The 23,739-nt window shown below is 44.5% G+C and overlaps 1 protein-coding gene across 3 annotated transcripts in view; it reads left to right on the top strand.

Moving 5' to 3' along the window:
- Positions 1 to 23,739, top strand: part of LOC105192252 (atrial natriuretic peptide receptor 1) — a 93,615-nt gene that overhangs the window by 1,836 nt on the left and 68,040 nt on the right. The window contains exons 1-2 of one of the 3 annotated variants that reach the window (XM_019845603.2): positions 5,159 to 5,643; positions 13,629 to 14,373. In XM_019845603.2, coding sequence (XP_019701162.1) covers positions 14,013 to 14,373 — 361 coding nt within the window. In that variant the 5' untranslated portion in view covers positions 5,159 to 5,643; positions 13,629 to 14,012. Of the gene's footprint in view, positions 1 to 91; positions 301 to 5,158; positions 5,644 to 13,628; positions 14,374 to 23,739 lie in introns of those variants that run through there. The other 2 variants (XM_025303629.1, XM_025303626.1) reach the window with 2 other exon arrangements.

Here is a 23,739-nt window from a genome sequence, read left to right as displayed (position 1 = left end):
AGTCATATATTATATTGCTGTTATGAAACTTAATTTTCTTCCTATTTTTGTTATTGAGGCCTAAAATCTTTTATTTTTATTTGTAAATTAGCTACAAGTGGCGTAAAGTGCATCTGGTTTATGCGACCAATGGGCAGAGTCAAATCGCCGGTCGGCATACATGTCAGCTTATGATGAAGTCAATGGTGCAATTCATCAAAAAGGGGCACGATATTACTTATAGTAATTTCGACATCGAAGGTACAAGTCTTAAGGATTATCCGGAGGTGTTGAAGGAACACGTTGGCAATTCGTACGGTGGTGAGTGTGATCTTTCATTATTTTTTATATTAAACTCTTAGGTCTCTTGCTCAATTTGGTCGCAGAGTATTATCTGCCGATGTATATTATTCATATGTATAATAACTATCACATTCACACCATCGATCTTATTCACTTTCCCGCTTATGAAATACGGCATCGTCGTATCGAATACAGATTAAAGAGATATTAATCATCGCTTCGTGTTTATCCAAATTTATCGCATACCGCCCCTTTTAATTGATTGTGTCGTAAACCACGACGCTTCAAATGCCGTAAACAAGCATTTAAATGTAACTGTCGTTTTGTTATACTATGGCGAATTGTTATAACATGCCGATAAATACGCTGTATTTATATTTCGCATGTTTGTCTACCGGGGAATGCTTCGTAATGAGACAGGTACGGTTCTGATTATGCTATTGAGACCTAAAATCTTTTATTTTTATTTGTAAATTAGTTACAAGTGGCGCAAAGTGCATCTGGTTTATGCGATCTGGTTTTAATGCGTGAAAATCATTCATAAATAGAAAATTAGAGATTATTATCAAAATTAAAATCAATCCAAGTAATGAAATATTCTTTACATTTTAATTTAATATATTTAAAATTATCATGCATTTTATCGGTATCCTTTTTGTATAGCGAAGGCGGTACGAAAAATAATTTTATTTTTTAACATTAGAACGATTTTCAGTTATATTGACTTAAATAATTAACCGATGAAAGTTATTTTCGCGCGTGTGGTTTTTTAATTGTCCCGCGAGGTTAGTGGTAGCGCCACTTTAAGCATTCGCTATAAATTTGACAACAATCAATACATGTCGGGTGAAATGAGGGAAAGGTGATATATCGCATACATTAATCATCTCGAGAGGTTTTATTCCGGTTGTAATTCCTCGTCGTTTTTCCCTCTGCGTCACGTAGGCATAATTGTTTTTCTCTTAATGCTAGTTAGATGGATATTTATATACTTGATACGAATCTAATCTGAACGCGAAGTAAAATATAATTTAAATTTTGCTAAAATTACTCGGTCGTCTTAAATCTTTAAGCTGCTGTTGGATGAATGAAAGTATTAGTAAAAATTAATTTTTTGATAAATGTCACTCTTAGATACTGTTTTTTTATGACTTCAATAGGAAGAAGATATTTGCACAATTTTTTTTATTTAATTTTCTATAATCATTGAATGAAGCGTGGCTTATCGTATCATTTCGCGTTTTATCGCGCAGCGTTTTATCGTGCGCGCGCGCGCGCACATTTGCTGGGACGTGCTTGGACATTTCTATTATTGATATCATCGCAAACGATTTGACACGTCAATACGACTATATTTAAACATTCCTTTAATGAACTTATGTGGCATAGTTGCTTATCGATATCTATTTAAAGCGTGAAGGATTTTTGCCCTGACCCTTTTACTCAAAAATAACATATATACGTATGAAGATATACGTAATGTTATAAAAATAAATTGATAAGAGATATAGAGACAGTTTTGTAACAATAATCTCTTCGTATTTTATATATTATATTACAAGTAACATGTGCAAATATATTTTTCAAATATGCATTTTGTCAAACACTATTTAAAATTATTTTTATTCGACGGTTTATGAATCGACAGTTTTAGTAAATCTCAATGAATATTTCAAATACCGTAGTATTTTATCAACCGTCGGAAAGTATTGACTTACCGTAAAGAATTCATTGAAGCAATCTTGCGTTGATAAGAATCGTCGGTAACAAATTACGCGCAGCAGAGAAGAAAGATTGGATTTTCTAAAGTTTCTATTTATGTGTTTTCAGAATTTTTTACATGTCACATATGGGTGCGCGCGTTTGTAACGTTTACCTTTTTATCGATATACATACAATTGTCTTTTATTCTGTTTGCTTTTAACGAATTCGAATGATATGTTTATTTTACGTTACATATTTCTACAGAAATCTCACAAGGAAAATAATCTCTATCTTTCACATTGCGGTTATGTGATGAAATGATACCGTTATACATTGGTTAAAATCACGACGATAACGAAAAACATTATCTCGCGCGCTATTATTTCACGGGAAATATTATCCCGTGTTTGTAAGTTACGCGAAAAAAGGGATAAGCGCTTTCAAACAACTTGAAAATTGGAAAACCTTAAAAACGCGCGGCGTGATGGGGACGTGTCACGCACATTCACGCGTTGCACTCGTAACGAAGCGAATAGTACATTTGCGAATGTCGTCGCCATTATGCATAAAACATCGAAAACGTTGCGTAGGGATGTGCAAATAAGCACTGATGACAGTTTTTCGCTTATGTCGCATAAATATTGCAGTTTTATGATATATGCAGCAAAGTTGAGCGGCATAAGATTATTAAGCTTAATGGGAGTAAGTACCGCCGAAAGTTACGTCTTCCATGATAAGGACATTAGCGAATGCTTTTAAGTTCCTTCGAGTCAGCGGAAGGAACGATGAGAACGTCTGCGCAAAGATCTTTAACGATCATTGAATGTGATGTGACGTACCTATATGTCCCGGCGTCGATATAAAGTGCAAAGTGTTGTAGGTTTCACTTCTAGCTACGTCCGATCCTTTCAACTGGCTCGAAATATTCTTTCCTTTATTTATTAAGGCATCTTTTTATATCCCTGCATTTCCCTGACATTTCGACGATCAATCTTTAAATTTAAATTCGTTTCGATGAAACGCCCTTCTCATAACACGGATCTCTGAATGAAGAGCAGCAAATGTGTTCAACTATACATGATGTGTGTGTGTGTGTGTGTGTGTGTATGTGTGTGATGAGTTAGTGAATGTCATTTTACATTTAGGATTTTATAGATTTCCTCTTTATTGTCTTGTGTGCTTCGAATTTATTCTCTATGTCGCGCCAATGTATTGTGCGTACCGCTGATGACAGATACGTTTCTATGATGGGACTCTCTCAATCAAGTTAGAAAGCTATTCTAAATGATAAATAGACTACGCGGGCAACTCTTACGTAACTGACACGTTCGACAGTTCTTTCACTTTGAAGATCAGAAAGCCGATCTTGATGGAATGCGCGATAGCTACACGGAAGAAACGCGCGTGTTTAAAACGATGATTGCGAAAGGAGCTAAAGAGTGAGGAGGAACATATAGATTGCAAATTTTGTAATTTTGCGCTTAACAAATATTACATTTTTAATTACAGCGACTTTATACTACGTGTCGCATAATTCGCAGCGATTTACTGTCGAGGAACGAGTGAGTCTACCTAGACCTACCTGAGACTAATAGCGAATAGATTCATTTGGGAGGGGAGTTGCACACAGTTGACGATAGCAATCTCCAAGTTATCGATAATTTTCACTTGGCATTGTCACGTACGTGATCTCAGATACCATGAAGTTCTATTTCTCCACCGATATTTGTGGGCATGCAGGTGAAGTAACGTGTTATCGATAAGAACACGCGATAGATATCTCATTCTGATTTCCCCGAGATATTTTCAGCACACTCCGAAATTTTTTCTCACCTCGCGAGGCAATGAGTCAGCCTTTCGTCGTGCGCGAATTGCAGATTTTCACGTTTCGTTTACTGGAATAAATTTTTAATCTCACGTTTCGTGCGTTACTATATTCCTGAGAATACAAATTACGGAGAAATCCGGGTAATGTATAACAAAGTCCTGCAAGATCTTTCGCATTGAAAGCGCGTTCGAAGTCGCGTTTCGAAGCTTCTTTTCTTGCCTTCTTTCTCAATAAAAATGTGAAGCAAGATGTTTATTCGTCGCAACTTCACCATTTCCAACTTGGGACTTCCCGACGAGCAAGTTCCAAAATGGAATTTCCGTTAAACTAAAGTTAATCCGTGGGGTGAAATTAACCAACAAACGGAGTTGCGTTCCGATCCATTTACACTCCCACTTGCACAAGCTTAATTCGCGAAAATCCTTTTCTAGTCTCGGCTCGAAGCATCTTTGTAAATAAGAGTTCCTTTTGTGTCTCTCTTTCTCTCTCTCTCTCTCTCTCTCTCTCTTTCTCTCTCTCTCTCTCTCTCTCTCCCTCCCTTTCTTTTTCGCATGCGTGCGAGCGCCTGCAAATATATCTCTCACGCGAATTTCGCGCGAGACAAACTTTGTCTAGAAAGAAAAGCAAAGAGGAAAAACGCTATGTTATGCTCGTCGGGAAATTATTCCGCTGGGGTGGTTTCTTTCTCGCGATATTCAGACGTATGTACGTTGCATACAATCGCAAGCGAGTGTCACTCTACGAAGGCAGATAACTCGTGTAGTAGCTTATCACTTTTAACCCGCAGCCCTAAACGCTTCCGTCCATGCCCCGTGGCGATTCGCTGCGGAATGAAAGGTGTGGTGTATACCAAGAGGGTGTACGGAGGATCGACGCATGCGTTCCATTTCCTCGTTGTCTACCTTCGTGGAGGCGCACAGCCACGTCCACCTACACGCTGTCGGAGTAGCGCGTATTCGCCTAGAGCGAGGTTGCTCGATGTGGGGGTGCGATAAAGAGAAAGAGAGAGATAGATAGAGAGAGAGAGAGAGAGAGAGAGAGGGAGAGAGAGAGGGGGGGAGAGAGAGAGAGAGAGAGACTGGCGGCGAAGATAGATAGATAGACAGATCGAGAGATAGATAAGGAGAGAGAAGAGCGCGGAGAGGGCCGGCGGGAGATCGAAGGGAGGAAAAGAGAGAGTTGGAGGCAGGGGAGGAAGAGAGAGAGAGAGAGAGAGAGAGAGAGAGAGAGAGAGAGAGAGAGAGAGAGAGAGAGAGGGATGGCAGATGATGTGGAGAGGAGGAGTGATCGTCGACTTCGGTGGGCGATCCGGAGCACCGTGCTTTCCTTCGGTCCGCTCTCAGTTTCAATCGCGCGCTCCGAGCTTGCTCCGAGAGCGCGAGACGAAAGTCGCGGTGATCGGTGATCGAAGCAGTTCCGTCATCGCGATCGATCGCGAGAAAACGTAACCGACGGCTCCTGTTTAGATCGCAGTGGTTCGACGAAAGGTCGACGAAATGATTATCTGGATAGATGAGCGAGCGACGAGATCGACTTGATCTCCCGACTTCGATCGATTCCCAAGCGGGGAGTTGTCCGCCATCGGTTGAACCCTTGGAGCGAGACCGGCTGTCTCCGCGTGACTCGCGTGCAACACGTGTCTCGTGATGGAATCGTAAATGAATGTCGAATGCATTCGGATATGGGAAACGAGCTGATCCTTCGGTGAAGCGACCGCTGGAGAACATCGTGCGGCGAATACGTGACAGTTACGGATAAATTACGACATCAGGCGGCACGATTCGATATACGTGGGTCTTTCTTGTCGTTGAAGGGACTGTCTAAGTCCGGTAAGGCCCGTGTACGCGCGATTTTTTCCCAGTCCCAGTCCGCGATAATGCGCCGAGACAGCTCGGGTTCGAAATTGTTCACTCGTGCGTGTGGCCGTCCACCGGCTCTTTCGACCGGAAAGCACGTGACATTTCTTCGCTGGACCAGGCGGCTTTTCCATCTATATGGAAAGCTCTGGATGTTCTTACGTCAATCGTCTGGTTCCTTGCCCGAAGACCCGATCTCGACTAACGCGCGCGAAGAGCGGCGCAAAAATTGGTGTTAATTGTCATAGAATCGTGAACTTTCTGGACGCAAAATTTCTTCGGGATATTTCTCGAAATTTGAATGGTCTCTCTTGTGGTGTATGTCCGTAAATTGTCACGAGTATCGTGATCTAAATGATATAGAGCAAAAGCGAGCGAGATTTGTGATTATTATCATGTGATAGATTTACGATGTGAGATTTATTCAAGTTAGATGATGCTATAAATTTGTAGGTGATTTATTATTACAGAATGTTACTTACGCACGGAGAAAATGTTTACTCGCGCGATAATCTCTGGTTCTTGTGAACGAAATTTAGTTCTGAAAGCCAGAAATTCTACTTCCTTCAATCAATTCTCTATGTATTCACTTATTTTTTAGTCGTAGCCCTATAATTGTGCCAAGCATCCAAAGAGTTTGAAATTTCTCGGCACAACTGTTTACGAACAACACGCTTGCAATTTGCAATTATCACAATTAACCCCGAGTGCTTGCATCGCGACTCGCGGAGGAGGGCCCGCGACTCCAATTTAGATCAAGACATCGGAATGCCCGCGCGCTTTCACGACATCGCGTGTCGCCGATGCGTATTTCCAGGGTCGCATTCAGGGTACGATACGACGATACGCCTAGTCGGCAATTTTGCAAATCGTCTTGCACTCGCGTGCTTCTTCTCAGCAACGCTAATCGTCGCGGCGCGAGAACGGGCGGACTGATCGCCATGCGAGTCATAAAAAGTCGCGCGCGGATGTTCCTCGTCACGCGCGGTGTTGACGAGAACAGCTGCTATGGTAATAAATTCCCAGGCTTTTGCCCTTTTTTCCTCCTCCCGACGCCGACTCATATCGGCAGCGGAAGCAAATATATTCCGTGTACACACAAGCTCGGTAACGCCTTTATCTCGCTCAGGATAGCCTTTTCTCAGTCGCGCCGCCGGCTGATGTCGGGAGCTTATTCGTTATGCGAATTTTATACGATCTCACGGTGCCGGTAAAGGCTTTAGAACAGTTCAGTCTCATCACGTGAGGGAAAGGATCAATTCGTGACTCTCATAATAAATAAAACAGAATCCGCGCGGAATTCGGAGCTTTGCTGTTGATGAACCTCGCGCCAGGCCAGGCAGAGTGTGCTGAATATTAGAGTAGCTGTTGTCGGCGCATTGAAAATGCGCGAGAACGAACGCACGGTTAAGGGAAAGTCGCCGGGTGTGTTTCAGTTCTCTCTCGTCTTCTGGGCATCGATCGACGTTTGGGTCCGTGCGGACGCGGTTAACGCGGCGAAGTAAAGTTTAATTCGCTCTCGCCAGTTAATTTAGCCGATGTATTTGAGTACAGTCTCAAGTTTGATTGAAATCCTCATCTTCGAGCGCGACGGCGATCGCGAACGATCCCCGACGTTGCGCATCTTCCATCCACCACTGCGATGCCTGCTTGTACGCGAACTCGATGCAATTTCGCGATGCAACGGCGTCGTAAAGGCTACGAGTCTGTTTAACAGCAGCCTGCGAAGGAATTAGGCCACGTGTGCCTTCCGTAGCTTCAACATAATTACGTAATTCGAAGATGCCGCCTCGGCGAACTCCTCGTCTCTCGACTGCAGTCCCTTTACTTTAAGTACCCGACGGATCCGTGTGATTTCGAAATGCGCGCTCGCGATCATCGGCGATTATCTGCGATCGAGTGAATTGGATCAGTAACTTTGTCAGCCTTGGGAGAACGCGATTACGAACTTTGTCCGATACGGCGTATTTTCCGACCTTGCGCTAAATCCCTAGCGAATCAGGCTTATTTGCGCTTTAATCCGAAATACTAAGGATTCTCTTGCGCGTCGATCGCAGCAAATCTCGTTCGATTTTCCTCGCGCGTCCACTAATTTTACGCGCTTCCGCGAGATGTGCCGAGGATTGACTGTGGGAACGATACACGGCCTCAGCACAATCGATTCGGGGGTTTGAATCGAAGTCCGTGCCTGGAAGAGAGTTAGGACGTCAGCCATAGCCGAGACTCGATGCGAGCGGAAAAACGCGCCAGCACTCCTTTAATCAAGAGTGGCGCGCTTTTTGCGTCACAGGTATTTCGTTCGTCTCCTTCGTTCGTTGCGAGTGAGTTTGCCTCGAAGGAGAGACCGAGCCCGTTACAAAAAGGAAAATAGCAAAAGCGAAATGTCGGCGTTATACGGTGACACCTATCTCGTTATTCCGTCGTAAGCAGCCGATTCGTATAGTTATTCGAGAAGCCCCGGATTGCATTCGTCGCGCATTGTATGGTAAATGCGGACACGTGTAAACGTTGGTGCGATTTCCCGTTCGAAAGGTACGTGTCTCGAATGAAAATGCGCACACACGCGCGCGCGCGCGCGCGAGCGAACGCACGCATATGCGCACGAAAATGGCACAGTGGCAGCCCGTTATACACTTTGTGAAGTGACGTATTCAGGAAACGAAGTACAAAGCGTACGGGTGAAAATGGTTATGGTCGAGTCGGGTTCGGAAAATGTCGGCAAGATTTCCACGGGTGTTAGTGCCATTATTCGTCTATTGGGACGAATCGTAAATAACTCCCGCCTCTCCCCTTCACAAAGTTATTTCCGCGCATCTGCGAGATATTGTTCAATAGATTGTCGAAAACGATTTGTGCTCTCCCCTCCGAGTGCTAACAGCTGATTGATCGACTTTTTCCGCGAGCGTTCGGAAAACAAAAATATTTGCTCTTTGTAACGAGTTTATAGGAAACCTCACGTTTTCCATTTTTTTTTCGGGAAAAAGATTGGAAGTGTTTTGATTAGCGAGACTTATATCAGATCAGATGTTTTCGGTAGTTACAGTTGCACAGAGTCCAGACTTGTTTTTCAAGAAGTTTTTCCCGTGAGCATTATACCCATCGTATATACGATACTTCTCGAGACCCTTTGTTCCTCTTGATGTAGTATCCGAGGGAGGTGTTTTAACTTTTTATGTTTACAGAACTTATATGTATTTTTGTATCTCGACGAATTATATAAATGCATATGTTAGTCCACGCACGAACCTCGTTATCAGACATTTGTCATCGTTTGTCGTTACAAGTAATCCGAAGACGTGTATTTCCAATTTCAAGATGGTACGCTTCGTAATCTCCTCCTTTTTCCAGAAGAATTTTCTAGCCAATCCGACGTATATACGACGACGTCGTATATATCGGAATCGCGCTGGAAGAAATTGTGTTTCGTTCCGCACGATACTGCGGTTAACCGGTTAGACAAATGGAAGATTTATCGCGATTTTCGGACACACACCGATCTGTACGTGTCTAATGCAAAGCACATTTAGAGCATTTTGCACCTGAAGCTCCGTGAATGTTATTCACGGGACGAATGTAAAAGAAGAGAAAAGGAAAAAAACGGGAGATGCTAGAACAGAAGAGAACAGTACAGAATAGAATTGTACAAGAAGCACGTCTTCGTATGATTGAAAAGTTAGGCGTTAGAATCTCGGTAGCAAAGTCGGGCTGGGAATTCGCCGGGCGTATGTCCCCGCGAAACTTCTTCGCTGGAGTTATTGCACAACCGGAAGCACAAACGGGTATTTACAAGAAGCCTCTGAGTGCTCCTCGCGATATCAGATATGTGCTTCAAGACGTCATATAACGAGTCATATGTCGAGAACGTTGAAAGATGACGGAACGTTTGCGAGTAGTCAGACACAGAAGTTTTAGATGTAGCCCGGCGCGACGGAGATACTAGAGAACCGCGAAGTTGAAGAGTATAAACTCTCGTCACGCCGCGCGGGATTATCTTACGGTTCCATATAACTCGGACATCGAATATTACCCGGCCGCTTTTTTTTTCGGCGAAGTCTTACACGTTATTAGAGACGGTTTTATTTCGGTTTCGTCGTGATTTTTGGGCGTGTTTCACAGGTCGTGTCTACCCCCGATCGTGTCTATCGTCAGAGCTTCATTTGAGCACATCGAACGACGATTGCCGGAGAGCCAATCATAATCGTAATTCCCCCGGGCGATATCGCATTCATGATTTTGCGATGCAATTCGGTCTGCGATTAATTTCCATCCCCCCGATTTTGCCGCGGTCTCCAACATCTCTCGTTTTCGCACAAGCACGATCACATTTTTTTCAGCGGTTATGACGATTCGATTAAAATCCACTTACAGGAGCACACGGCCCCCTCGGGAATTGCCATTGTAGTTCTCCGGTGTCGGAAATATTTACACGGACTGGTCGCGTCCGGGCGCCTTCGAGAGGAGAACGCAAGTTTCGCAACGGTCTTGATAAATCCCGTCAACCGTGATTTAATTAAACGACGCATTGCCCGGCAGTTGCTAATTAACTCGTCCGTCTGTCTGTTTGTGAATTCTCGATGATCGTTAATCCGCCGTTCTCTCCGCTTGAGTCACGACAAAGACGGCCCGTGAGACAATTGACGACGCGAATAGCGGAGCAGAAGTTGCAAATGCTGTTGTACAAAAACTACGGTCGCCCTCAAAGCACGTTTTCATTATTTGAGATTATATGCGGTACGCAATGAGTTCGAGACGTTTGAAATTTTTACGGCGGCCGTTGAGAAGCGAACCTCTGCGGATTTATGTCCACATTTTTCTCCTGACTGACCGTCTTCTTTCTAATTGCGATTTTATATCGAGTATTTATGTCTTTATATATTTATCAATTTCCTCGCTCGAGAACGCAAAGCTGAAACTCTTGATAGAATAACGCAGCGCATATAATGGCGATAATTGCAATCTGTATGCGATACAGCATGTAATTAGATCCTTTTTGGTCCACGTTATGCCATTATAATGTGATTAATATATTCACATCGTGTATAGTGCTTTGCACGAAGAATAGAGCAAATCGAATAATTTTAATGCGCGTCTAGTCGGAATTTTGCACATAACAGGATGGCAATTATGTTTGGTGTTGCTTATTAATTACACTTTGTTCGTCCGGTACGTGTCAATTAACTAGCAGATGCATGAGGGAATTATTAATGGGGGATGTTATAGCTCGATACACACATATTAGTAATAATATTTATGTGATGACTGATGTGGCCCACTCTCTCTCTCTCTCTCTCTCTCTCTCTCTCTCTCTCTCTCTCTCTCACTCTCCCATTCAGATCATATAAAAAGATACAATCTATACACTACGCCAAAACTACCGTTTTATTCTATTAATTAGTTTCAATTTCCGATAACTGGAAATTGAATGGAGATACTAATTACTTGATGCTCGCTATTGAAAAATGCGTGCATATATGTGCGCGCACGTGTGTGTATACATATACGTTAATTTGAAATTTCCGCTTCTCTCTTTTCGAGGAGCGAGAAGTGACGATATCCTTTAATGTACTTTGTTTCCGTTTTTTCCGCCCGTAGCATTTAGTTCTTGTTTCCGCAGAAGTTTATCTCGTTGCTTCGTGGATTTAACTAGCTCATCTTTTTTTCGCCACTGTTGCGATTGGATTTATACCACGGCAAGGAATTTTTCTATCTTTTCCTTTTCTCCTTAAAAACACTCGCAAATTACGAAAATTACGCCCACGGTTAATTATAAGTCTTTTTTATCTCGAAAGTTCGTCATTCAAATGGCAATACTCAGTAAATCGGCGAAACTTCAAACAGTTAAGGCTTGTTGAACGTGCCACTTGTTGCGATATTATGCTTCCGCATAACTTTATGAATATTCACTCAACTCCTCTGAATGCCAAAGCGCTCGCCCATTTCTGTTTTTATTCGACAACCTTACGTCAAGAATTGATTTATTCAAGACTAAGTTTTTGTATTCGTTTCAACTTTACCAGGTTTTACATTTCTATCAAAACCTTCCAGCATATATATTTTTTTTCTACCTAAAAGAAACTTCTCTCCGTTGTCGTGGTCTATATGAAACATTTAAATATTTCTTCGTACATTCGTGATATTTTGAACATTGATCCCCCCTTATTCGAGGACGTTCATTCAATATGAAATATCCCACTAACATATTTTGCATATCCTTTTAAAGCCCGTTCTTATTGATGCGTGGTTATCCGACTATAAGAATCGGGCTTAGTCGGCTCGGGTGCTCCCTCGATGGGTAGGTACCGCCCTTACAATTAAATTCGGATAAAGTCGACGCGCGAAGGGTGTGCTATTTGCTCCGACGAAGGAATCCTCGGTTCGATCGGTTCTTGCCTGTCGTGATTAATTCCCATTTTGGAAGGCATCCAAGCGGTAATTAAACCATTATCGGTTGTATTAGAAAGTTCGTAAGCATCGTTTCCACGCGTTCTTATCCACAATCGCGCGCAGTAAGTACAGATTGCGCGAGAGTAATCGCTCTACGTCGCCTTCAAGATCGATGAATGCGCGTGAGTGTGGAAGCTTATTGCGGATGCCCGTCGAAAGTTCGGTAATTATTCACTTATCGCAAAACAACTGTACCGCAAACTCCAACATATTATACTATGTCTACGTCACGTGGCTGAGATTCCGGAACGATACTCGGCGATATAAGTTGGCACTGTTGCTGATTGTTCAAAAAATTGCAAGAACTGTTAGTGACGGAGTCATCAACATATAATCGTGTAATTGATAGATATCATTCGAAACGACCTATGCTTCTCGACGGGTACTCGCATGCATTCTTATCGCGCGAAATTTATGCACAGAGTACATCTGCGCATTATTTCACAGATGTGTCGAGTGTCGAGTGTTGTTAATCCGATAATTTGGAAAGAAAAGCCGTTTCTAACGATCTTGTAAATAATTGCCGTTAATACGACTTGGAGAGAGATAGTAAAATTTTCACAAATAGACGAAACGTGATCCACGTTTCCTATCACAAAGTTATAAACATTCAATGCTTCCTTGAACAAATTTTATTATTGGTACTCGACGCATCTCTGCGGATTAATTAGTGCATCGAAATTAGTGCGCGCAAAAAGAACGCATTTGTAAATATGTCTCAACAGGCGATAGATGAGATATTAAAAGTAGACGAGTAGACGAACGAGAGAAGCCCGTTGGATCGCGCGGAATATAAATCTGCTTCCGTATTGACTTTTTTGCTGTACGACGAAAAACTATGAATGAGATCCCGGGACGAGTCGCGTATTATTCCCTGAATTTATATTTCGTGAAACACATAAGTATCGCCGCCGAGTTGGATTACACGTCTCTCACCATAGCAGCTGTGACTTAAAAGCCACGCAAACGTGCGTATATCGCGCGACTCGAAGAAATCTTGACGTGCACGGTCACGTATCCGTTCGCCCGACTGTAATAACATTCTTCCATCCCTAATTCAGAGGCGTTGTTTCTCCTTTCGCGCGCGCGCGCCTCGTACCGAAAAGCCGACGTGACAACCAAGGAAAGCGGAGAGCGAAAAAGACGTTGCCTGTTTCATTACATTTTCGAGGAGTGAAAGGTCTGTCGCCGGCTTTTCAGGCTACGTTGTTTCATTCGACACAGGAATGTCGTCGGCAAACTCACGACGGGGCTTGTGCTTTGCAATTTGCTGGAGCGACTCGATTAATCTCTTCATTATCTCGCCATGGTACTCGATTAAGCTATGTTGAATTCTAAGTGCATTGGATCGATCAAAGACCGATGATTCGAGAGTGAATCTGACGAAAATATCGGACGCATGACACGTCGAATGCACATGAGTGAGAGTCCCGTTTGACCGCGATGAGCGACCTCGCGATGAGCGAGCGGAGTCATGGTGTGCTCGGGATTTCTAATAATTAGCGACACGACAGAAATCTTAAGGAAACCTTCGATCACGGGGTGTTACCTGACGCTTCGACGTCGTGGAAGAGGTATCGCGTACGCGAGTTTCCTCGGAGACGGAGACACCAACACGATTATCCGTATCGGACTGTTGACGCAAAACGCGACTTTTGTCAGACGTGACTCGTTGGATGTGACGAACATCGCAGTCGCGTCACCCCAGACTCGAATGCGCCTAGAAATGCCCCGGGTGAGGTCGAAAAGAAACTAAAATGTGGAGGTAAGCCGGCCAGGTGGGCGTAAACATTCGCGAGTGACTCGCCTTCGAGTCGACCGCGAGTCGGGAAGATGCGGCGCGACGTGTAATCGTCAGCCGGACGACAGTTTCGACGACAACAAGGAGGTCCGCGACGATGGCATCGCGGACGAGAAAGTGGTGTTTCGCGAGTGGTGTCTTGGTGCGGCTGACACTGACTTTATCGGGCTTGTGCGCCAGTCGTTGCGCCGTGACGATGCCGAGCGCGAAGGAGTGTAACAGCGCGTTGGTGCAGCCCAAGGGCGAGGTGAGGCTGGCGGTGATCGCACCTGGCGACCCTCACCATGAACAGAGTCTGCCGAGAGTGTTGCCGGCGGTGCTGTTGGCGGTGAGATCCGTCAGCTCGCCCAAGGGACCCCTACCGGGATGGAAGATCAAGGTGGACCATCGTGACTCGCAATGCTCCAGCATTTACGGGCCCCTGGCCGCATTCGACTTCTACGTGAACCAGACAGCAGGTCGCACGATGCGTTTTTCTCACCCGCCCACCTCCTTCTCCTCCTCGTTTCTTTTTGTTCTCACTTTCGCTTCCTTCTCGCCTTTTTTCGCGTTTTTCCGCCGTAACGTAATCGAGAGCACTCGCATGGGACGCGTGCATGCGAAGCGCGGTTTTGTTCTTTGAGGAGAGCTTCCAACGCAAAGTTTGCACGCTCTACTTTAGACACTTTGGTGATCTCTCTCTCTCTCTCTCTCTCTCTCTCTCTCTCTCTCTCTCTCTCTCTCTCTCTCTCTCTCTCTCTCTCTCTCTCTCTCTAGACGGGCCACACGGTGCTCAATGTTTCATAGCCAAGGAATTTTGAGCTCGTACGACGATTCGGAAAAAATATATTCGCCTCATGAAACGCGTTTGAAAAGATAATCGCCTTCAAGATCGTACAAATTCGTCGGAATTCTCGATTACGTTCGGTGAGTATTCGATGTGAAATCTCGCCACTTTTTATCACCCGTCGCATTTCACTAACTCTCTCACGCTGTACCTTCCCGTCTAATCGAATGACTTGCGAAATGCAAACTCCCGAACACATTCGTAACAGCGCGCTATTTGCACGCGTGCATTTTTCAAGGAACACGTACTCATCGACGGTTGCGATCTGATCCGATTTCCTCGATCAGCTTCTCTGCTCGATCTGCTGTGCGAGCGACGTTCCGTGTGAATTTCAAGACAAATCGCAGTTTAAGAGTTCCCAACGAGTTGGACAAATCGCGCGCTGGTTACGCCGACGTGGAAACACACGCCACGGCGCAAATAATGCACGAAATATCGCGCGTCAAGTCGGGAGGCCCATACATCAAGAAAAGCGATCCGCAAAGTTGTTTACGTTCGTTGTAGCCCGAGCCCGTCACGAAATACGGCCAGACGAAGCTCGACGTATTCGCACAGTCAGCTGGCTCTTGCGCCCACGTCAGGCGTAGTGCGACGTTAAGTTATTTATCGTGAGCGTCAAACTTTTCAAAAACGTGAAATGTAAGTTGGCCAACAAGACTTGGCCATACACACACACACACACACACACACACACACACATACACACGCATACATCATCGTCATTTCTTCAAGAGTCCATTGGCGTTTTTAGGGTTAGGTGTCCGAAAGTCGATTGTCGAGATACAGAGCGAGAGCGAGAGAGAGAGAGAGAGAGAGAGAGAGAGAGAGAGAAAGAGTGTATGTGTGTGTGTGTGTGTGTGTGTGTGTGTGTGTGTGTGTGAAAAAGGGGAGAAAGCAGGATGCGAAAAATACTCTTGGTGTGCTCAACGCGGCTTAATTTCCTACGGAAACGTCGATAAATCGTTCGTCGAGACTTGCGATTTCTGCTTGCACGCTCTATCGCGCGATCCTCTTGCCTTGCTCCGACTACGGAAAGCGGATTAGTCGGAGTCGTATGCACGGGCCAGGATAATTAATCCACTTGTCGGCCGGTGGAATTCGAGAATCTTCCTGCGCGTACCCGGATATGTGTAACAAGCGGATTTTACCTTTATCGCATCCGTACAGACGCTTCGTTCGGACGAAAATGAACCAAGAGGGATGAAGCCAAACAAACGTGTGTGCGTACAATCAGCGACGGGGGTGCGAGAGGTGGCTGAGAGCGGGAGGAGCGAAAATTCGCGTGTTATTTATAAAGGATATTAGCTGCGCGTGTCAAGAGACACGGCGTTTTAATGCTAAAATGAGAAACGGGCTTGTATCTGCTGTCGCGATGAAAACTGTCGCGTGCGCGAAATAAAATCCCTCGCGTCCTCGCTCTCGTGAGAGAGCTCGGAAAAGTTTGTTAATCATGCCGCGCGCGCTTCCGTCCGCTCGCGGATTCCGAAATATCGCTGAATATTCTAGATACCTTCCATGAGCGTGTTATTATTATATCGAGGATACACATGAGAGCGGGAAATCGCAGTTATCAAGGAAAATACGGTAAAACTGCGCGCTGTTGTTCTCGCGCTCGTGCGCTCTCATGAGCTCATACGCACAGACTCGTGCGCGCGATGCTTTCAATTCGATCGGTTATTAGCGCGTTCGCGGCTAAACAAATTCGCGCGGTCAACCGACGGTCGATAGCCCGGCTGGAAGGCGGATGATGGAGCGTATATATATTCGCGATACTTTCGGAACACGCTGATTGCGATGTGCACTTTTGCCAACTTCCGACGTTGGCTGTTAATTGAGTTTATACAGCGATCACTTGCCGCCTCCCGTTTTCCACCCGGCGAAGCGTAGATCGCTGATCTCGAGTAGATTGAAATCGGGGGCAGAAAATGTTGAGCGAACGGTGTTGCATCGCGTCGCGTCGCTTCGCGTGCGAGAACGGCACATCGACCCTGCAGATTCATGCGTCGTCGTCGTAATCGTCGTCGCCATGAATTCCAAGGATCGCGCCTTTCCATGCTCGGCGGTGAAGTTCTCGCCGCCGCGCTCCGCGGCCGTGTGTCGCGCATCATTACGCCAATTAATCTCCGACGATGTCCCTCTGAGGGTCCCGCGCTGATGCCGTGCGCTGCCGTTTTAATTGGGCCCTGGCCCGTCGTTATAGAACCACGGCACCCAGCGTCTTGCAGCCGTCTTGGTAGAAACGTGCCTATTTTTACGAGGGGCTGACGTCAGCCTGTACTGCTGTGTCAATTTGCAGCTGCAAACCGTCGAGCGAGCTGCCGCGCAACGACGACGACGGTGACGACGAATACGAGAGCGGCGACGACGGCGACGACGACGACGACGACGACGACGACGATGACGATGACGATGACGATGACGATCGTCTCTCGCCGGTCAGTCAACCAAAGCCGACTCGTCCCGTCTTTTTTCTCGTTGATTCCCCTCCTCACATCTGGAGTCCGTTAAGTGCCACTTTAATTCGGCTTAATTAGTCCCGTCGTGTCGGTGGCTCGCTCTTCTCTTCGAATTAATTGACCTCGTGCCCTCCGCTACGCTCTCCTCGTAAGCGAATCATTTACTTTCTCAGGAGCGCGTGCGATCGCCGATGAAAAATGTCTCGTTTCTGTCCGCGGAACGAGTTTATGCGTTAATGGGACGGAATTCGACGCCGCGTCGCGCTTTCGCCGATCTTTCTTCTTCCCGCGATATCGGCCGGAAATTTCAAGATTCGCGTAAACGGGCGGCCGAGAACCTCTATGATTGATTGCTCGTCGATAACGAGAATTCATTATGTGGACACTGTGGATGAGACGGTTTCCGGACGGCTTTTTCTTTCGGTATTTTATCAATAGTCTATTATAGTTTTAATTTTTACCAGCGCAGCGATATTCCTACAAGTTTAATGCGACTCGCTCTTACTTTCGGTCTCAGTGCGAAATCCACGAAAATACTTACAATTGAGCGTTATCCGCCGGGGGAATTACCACTGGGAGTTCTCTCTCGAGTGTTGAGATGTACTAGCCGTTACGTATCATCCTGCCTTCGATTTCAATTATTAAACTTATCGAAGAGAAGTTTCAAGCGGATTAACTCGGTCCATTGACGGAAGTCCAACTCGCAATTGCTGTAATCTTTCTGTTCTTTCCGACTCGCACTAGTTCCCTTCTTTTTCCTGTACACATGGATGTTACTACATTTTCGTTAAAAAATTGAAATTTCGTTAAAATTTCGGAAAGCGAAGAAGCGCAAATATAGCGCGGTAATTTTAGAACGGTTTCAAACATATTTTTGAGACAGACGATGTGTTAAAGAACTGTTTTAATTAAATTATTATTTATCTAATCAAAATGTCGTTCAAAATGTATTATAATTGGTCCGCTCGGTGCGTTCGCAGCAGCTGAGGATCGCCGCGCTGCCGGTGCGCGTTCCCGACGGGATTATTATTCATGACGACACTTTGCAAAATGCGCCGGTAAATAACGACCGGCTCGTAAAAGCCGGGCTACGTAGCGTTTTATCTGACCACCGTGACACTACGATAACGCGATGATACACTAAAGTCTAAATTAGTCATTCACCTGTTGATCGCGTTAGCCCGATCTCCGTGGATGACCGTTTACGTTTAACGCACTCTACGGGACTCTTTCGACGACTTTGCAGTCCTCAAAGGAACGCGGTAGACGGTTATCCCTCTTATTTCCCAAGCGCGTTGCATTCATTGCGAGTGAGTAATTCGTCGCGTACGAACTCTATGATTATTCATGATCCCTCCGACGACCCGAGGTCGACCGCGCATTTCAAGGCTCAGTGAGCTTTCGCTGGAAGGGAGGAAATTTGTTCTCGCGCTCGCGCGAGCTTGCGTCTCGCGAAGAAGACGCGTGCGCGCGTTTGTGTGCAGATAGGTTCTGCATAAATTATGCGATAAGAGGTCGCGTTCACAAGATGCGGTAAACGTATTCGTTTTCTTACGGCGAAGCTTTTTCGCAGTCGTTACGACGGCCACGAGAGTAGCGGAGCTTCAACATAAATTCCTCTCGCAGTCGCATTCCTCTTTTTTCTTTTTCTTTCCTCCCTCCCCCCCCCTCTCTCTCTCTCTTTCTAAATATATATATATATATATATGTATTTATTTTTTTACTTTATCACTGGCGAAGAGAGTGGTCTCCCGATGGTCGAGCTCGTCGATTATCGCGAAAATAACGAGATTTCGCGTCGTTCGTCAAATCAGCGAAAGAAATCTCTCGTTGAATAAATCGAGGCGCACGCCCGATATTTTTCCACTTGGCGAATTAGCTCGTGGTTCACCGGACAATATCGATCTTCGCTTATAAATATTCATGCCGTACGATTTTGCGTTATCACATGGTTTCACGAGATTAACGTCCATAGATATTGCGTGTTTATTCCGTTTAATTGCGATCTCGTAGAAATGAATAGATTCGTCAGCGACGCGCTGTGTTTCAGCCGTCGGGATTTTCGAGATACACGATACTTCCTTTGTCCACATTATAAATACTAATCGAAATGATACTTGCGCAGTTTTTCATAGTTAATAGTCGCACGACCAAAGTCGATGCTACGCATCGCGGTCGTCTTTTAATGCGGCTGTAGGACGCGTAAGACTTGTCCCGAATGTTCTCCCTTTAATTGACGTCTATTGTCGGTTCGAACGGGGAAAATAAACGATTCCAGTCGGCGCAGGGATAAATGGGTCGCGGTAAAGGAGCGAAATGGGAAGAAAAAGAGGGGAAAGGATGTGAAGTACTATAGTTTAATAGGCGAACCGCGTGAATGGACGTGTATGCGTTCTCGATGAAATTACTTCCTTAACGTTCTATCTCATGCAGACACTCTCTGTCGTGGAGCTGCTGCACGTTCATGCGAGCCGGTCGATGCTGCGTCTCTGTAGATTATTAACTTTACTCCTCTTCATCTTTCAAAAGTCTCCGTTCGCGATTCTTTGAGTTGCACAGCTGCGCACTCGCGCGCTTGTCGTTGATTTTACATGATCAGCTGTGTAAACGTGCGTGCGTTCGCGAAAAATGTACGTCGCTTCGAACATGTGCTTTTTCATGTGGAATTGTCCGCTCTTTCTTTCTCTCTCTCTCTCTCTCTCTCTCTCTCTCTCTCTCTCTCTCTCTTTTTCTCTTGTGGCTCCACCGATCTAAATTATTTTCAACCATGCCGCCGTTAATCCGCCATTCTCATTGTTGCAGCACGATTCTATCGCTCTCGTTACCGCGTTTTACACGCAGAAATATATACCCTCGGGAAACATTCAGGATTTATTCAACAAAGAAAGCTCGGAGAGTCCCGGTTTGTTACGAAATTACCGTTTTCAAACGCCACGACGTCGAATAATCGGAGCGATTCCCTTGTGGTACAGTCAATATTTTTGAATATTTAGATAAATGTGTACGAAGGTTTTTTTCGTTGTGCTTGCCGAAAACGCGCGATTCGCGGATGAAAAATTTAGCTATTTCGCTCGCGAATCTCGGTAACCGAAGCACTCGTCTCGCGGAATTCGTTCAAACATAAATCTTAATCTTCAGATAGGAGTGGTAAACGGAAGTGGTGATAATTAATTGATAAAATCTGTTATCGAGCACCTTGTCGGTTCGTGTTAATTAATCATCGTCACTCTCCTAGCACGGTCGAGTTCTTTCGTGCCTTCTTCTTCCTAAAGTTGTTCATATTCCGTTTATATTTTTCTTCCTTTCTTTCTTTCCTTTTTATTTCCTTTCTCCCTTCCTTTTTTCCCTCCTTTCTTTCTTTCTTTCTTTCGCCTTTCGTTTTACGCCGTGATAAATACCCACGAGTTTACGTACCGTCCGACGATTTACTACACGCCGAAAATAATTTGCCTACACGAAAAGTGAATTCGTGTCGTTTCATCGGAGTTATTCCAGGCGCTTGTTGCGCCTGCAGTCGCAAAATGCGCCGTGTACCGTGTTTATGCGCCGCGCGGCAATAAATCCGGTCTAATCGAAACAGGCGGAAGTCATTAGCGCTGCCGACTTCGTCTCGGACGAATATCTCCCTGCCTGTGAATCGAGCCACGAGAAAGCTTCGGAAGTGGCCTATTTCTTTGCGTCGATACATAGAGAACACGATTTGTGCGGATTTGTGTGGTAACGTGAACATAATTCTTGCGCAATTAGACTAATGAGGTTGCCAGCCGACCCGCTTTTTTATTTTTCCTCGTATTCTTTGTATCCCTCATATATGTCGCTCAGATATTTATAGTTTTCTAAAGTTTACGTTATATCTCCCCTAAACCATATATTTTCCGATGTCATCTGCGGTATTAAAGACGGAGAAGAGGGAATTGATTTACGGGCGATAATCGAGTAGAAGTAACTCCACTCAGCCATTCGATTCTTCTTCAGTCTTTGATACGAAGACTATAGCAAAGTCTTTCCTTTCACATCGGATCGGAACTTGCTTCCTAACCGCGAAGCACACATCGCATTTCTCATTGAATTTAAAGATGAGACCGCTTTCTTCCATAATGCAAGTTTCGGCATACATACATATGTACTATCGGCATCGATGGTAGCAGATGAGTTTAAAGCAAGCCATCGAGTCGCAACTGAATAAAAATATCGGTCCGCATGCATATATATTAACACATACTGTGATAAAGACCGCGTCTATTTTATTTCTGCGTTACGCAAGCAATAATCCTGATATAGCATGTGCATGTGACAAGCATGCTCGAGGATTCTTTCACTCGTTCTCTCTACATTTTCACGACGACTCGCGCGACCTATATTTCTGTTATCTATTTGAGATTATAATGATCGCGAACTCCAATAGTCCGCGTCATGAGAAATAAAGTGACTCACACAACCTTTTCGCTTTATTGAAGCTACGCGCCATTAAGTTCTTTATTGTTTCTGTTTTCTTCTCAGTCGTTCAAGACTGAAAACTTTATAGTTTGAGATATAACTGCGAGCATATTAAAGTAACATTGCCGAAACAATTGATTTTTTTCGCTTGGTTTTCCTTCGTTCTCTCTCGTTTCTTTCGCGTCTTTTTCTATCGACATTTCTTCAATTTTAAATCAGAGATTTTTATTGTTCAAGCGGCGATTCTTTCGCTGACTGGGTGTATAAATAAGAAATTGAAGTCTCTTGGGTAAAAAAGTCAAAATAAAATTATATCGAAAGACGGTAATGTTGTATATATCAGTCGCATCTTGAATCTTTCATAATATATCGCGTAGCGCGCACAAAAATGATGACATTTGAAATCGTATACTTGAAATTCTACGGATAACTTATACAATGGAATATTAAGTGTCTCTGCAGTCACATGTGAGAATAAGAATGTGCCTGCTCGAAATACTCGCGCCTAAAGAGGAAAGAACGCCGCTTTGAACGCTGCTGCATCGATCGTCCGTGCATTGATTGTCCGTGCTCGATTATGATCTGCGTATTTATCCATTATTACATAAGCAACGACTGTTGTCTCAGCAGAATCTCGAAGGTTAGGTCATAGGTTTGCTTTCGTTCACGAATGCGCAGCCACGTCGACTAAAGCGGGGCCTCAGCCTCGCCGTTAAAACGCCGTTAAAATCTGTCGACATGCGCTGCGATGTAGGAAGGAAAAATATTTTTTTTGGATCAGAAGAGAGACATGCGCGCGGTCTTCCGTTTTAAATATATCACGCGAATACTAGATGGGCGCGTCTGGTCGATAATAGACGCATTACCGCAATACCATGTATGTATGTATGTATGTTATATAGGTGTCCATTATCCTTTCCCGGCGAACACACACCGCTTATGTGCCACGCACATATACGTATGCATGTACATGCTCGCACGTTCATCTCCGGCGGCAGATATGAAAGTTTGTGGTTAATGAAGATGAGAAAGCCGCTTTAACTCGCGGCTCACTGCTTCTTTGTTCGACGGAATTATCATCGACGGCAAGTTAATAAGTACGGAGGTTGGTTGGTTGGTTGGTTGGTTTTACCGAAACGCGTCTCCGTCGACGCCTGTTTCCATTTCCTTTCTTTCGGAATTTTCGCCTCGAGTCGAGTGATTTTAAAACTTGTAGAACATGTTCCCTTTCCACCGAATAAAATCCGCCCTTGTAACAAAGGGACCTAACTGTGGGGATTCTCTTATTGTGCGCACTCGAGTCTAGCTCTCTTAATAGAGGATTCGTATGCGTACTACTTTCTTGCTATTCTATTTATTAGGGTAAACGAGTTAGTCCGTAAGTCCGGTGTCTCCCGAATTCAAAGGATGGAAGGAACTCTCCTTTCTATTCGGACATCTGAACCCGAACATTAACTGGACACGACAGAATTTCTTTCCGTATTAGCTAAATTAACTTTTCTGTCTTACGCAAAACTTGCGAAACTTTCCCGTTAATTTTGTTCTAGATGTATACCTCGGTATAGATGTATATCGCGTCTTTTTACAATATTCCATATTTCCTTATTCCGTCTAAATGTTAATTAAATGGAAACACAGGAAGTATATTGAATAATGTTGTATCCACGTAGCAGCACACTTTACGACCAGAAAGAACAGAACATCATGAAAGAACAGAAAATCAGACGTACGCTCTCACGACTAAATTCTGAGGTTAAACTCAACTTACAAACGCGGACGTATTTTTCCAATTATGTAGCTCATGTTGGGAGCGGGAAAGAAACGACGAGTTGAATTAAAACAAAGACAGACGCGACTTGGTATTTAGTTAAACGTGATTTCTCGTTGTAAATCTTTTCTGAATTTACAATCGGCTTTAGAAATTTCACGCTTCATTTCACGTTTCTTGATGCGTTTGATTATGCGTTTTTCTTTTTTTTTTTCTTGCAAAACCGAGATATATTGTCGCATTTAGTTGATTGTACTTTTTTCGGAGTATGTACACGCAAGATACTCTCGGCGCGATACTGACCGGATGGCATGCTCTTCCGTCGCTGGCGCGAATG

This window comes from Harpegnathos saltator, unplaced genomic scaffold (assembly GCF_003227715.2).
Source record: "Harpegnathos saltator strain DR-91 unplaced genomic scaffold, Hsal_v8.6 scaffold117, whole genome shotgun sequence".
NCBI classification, from domain to species: domain Eukaryota; kingdom Metazoa; phylum Arthropoda; class Insecta; order Hymenoptera; family Formicidae; genus Harpegnathos; species Harpegnathos saltator.
This window is presented reverse-complemented; position numbering and strand designations above follow the sequence as displayed.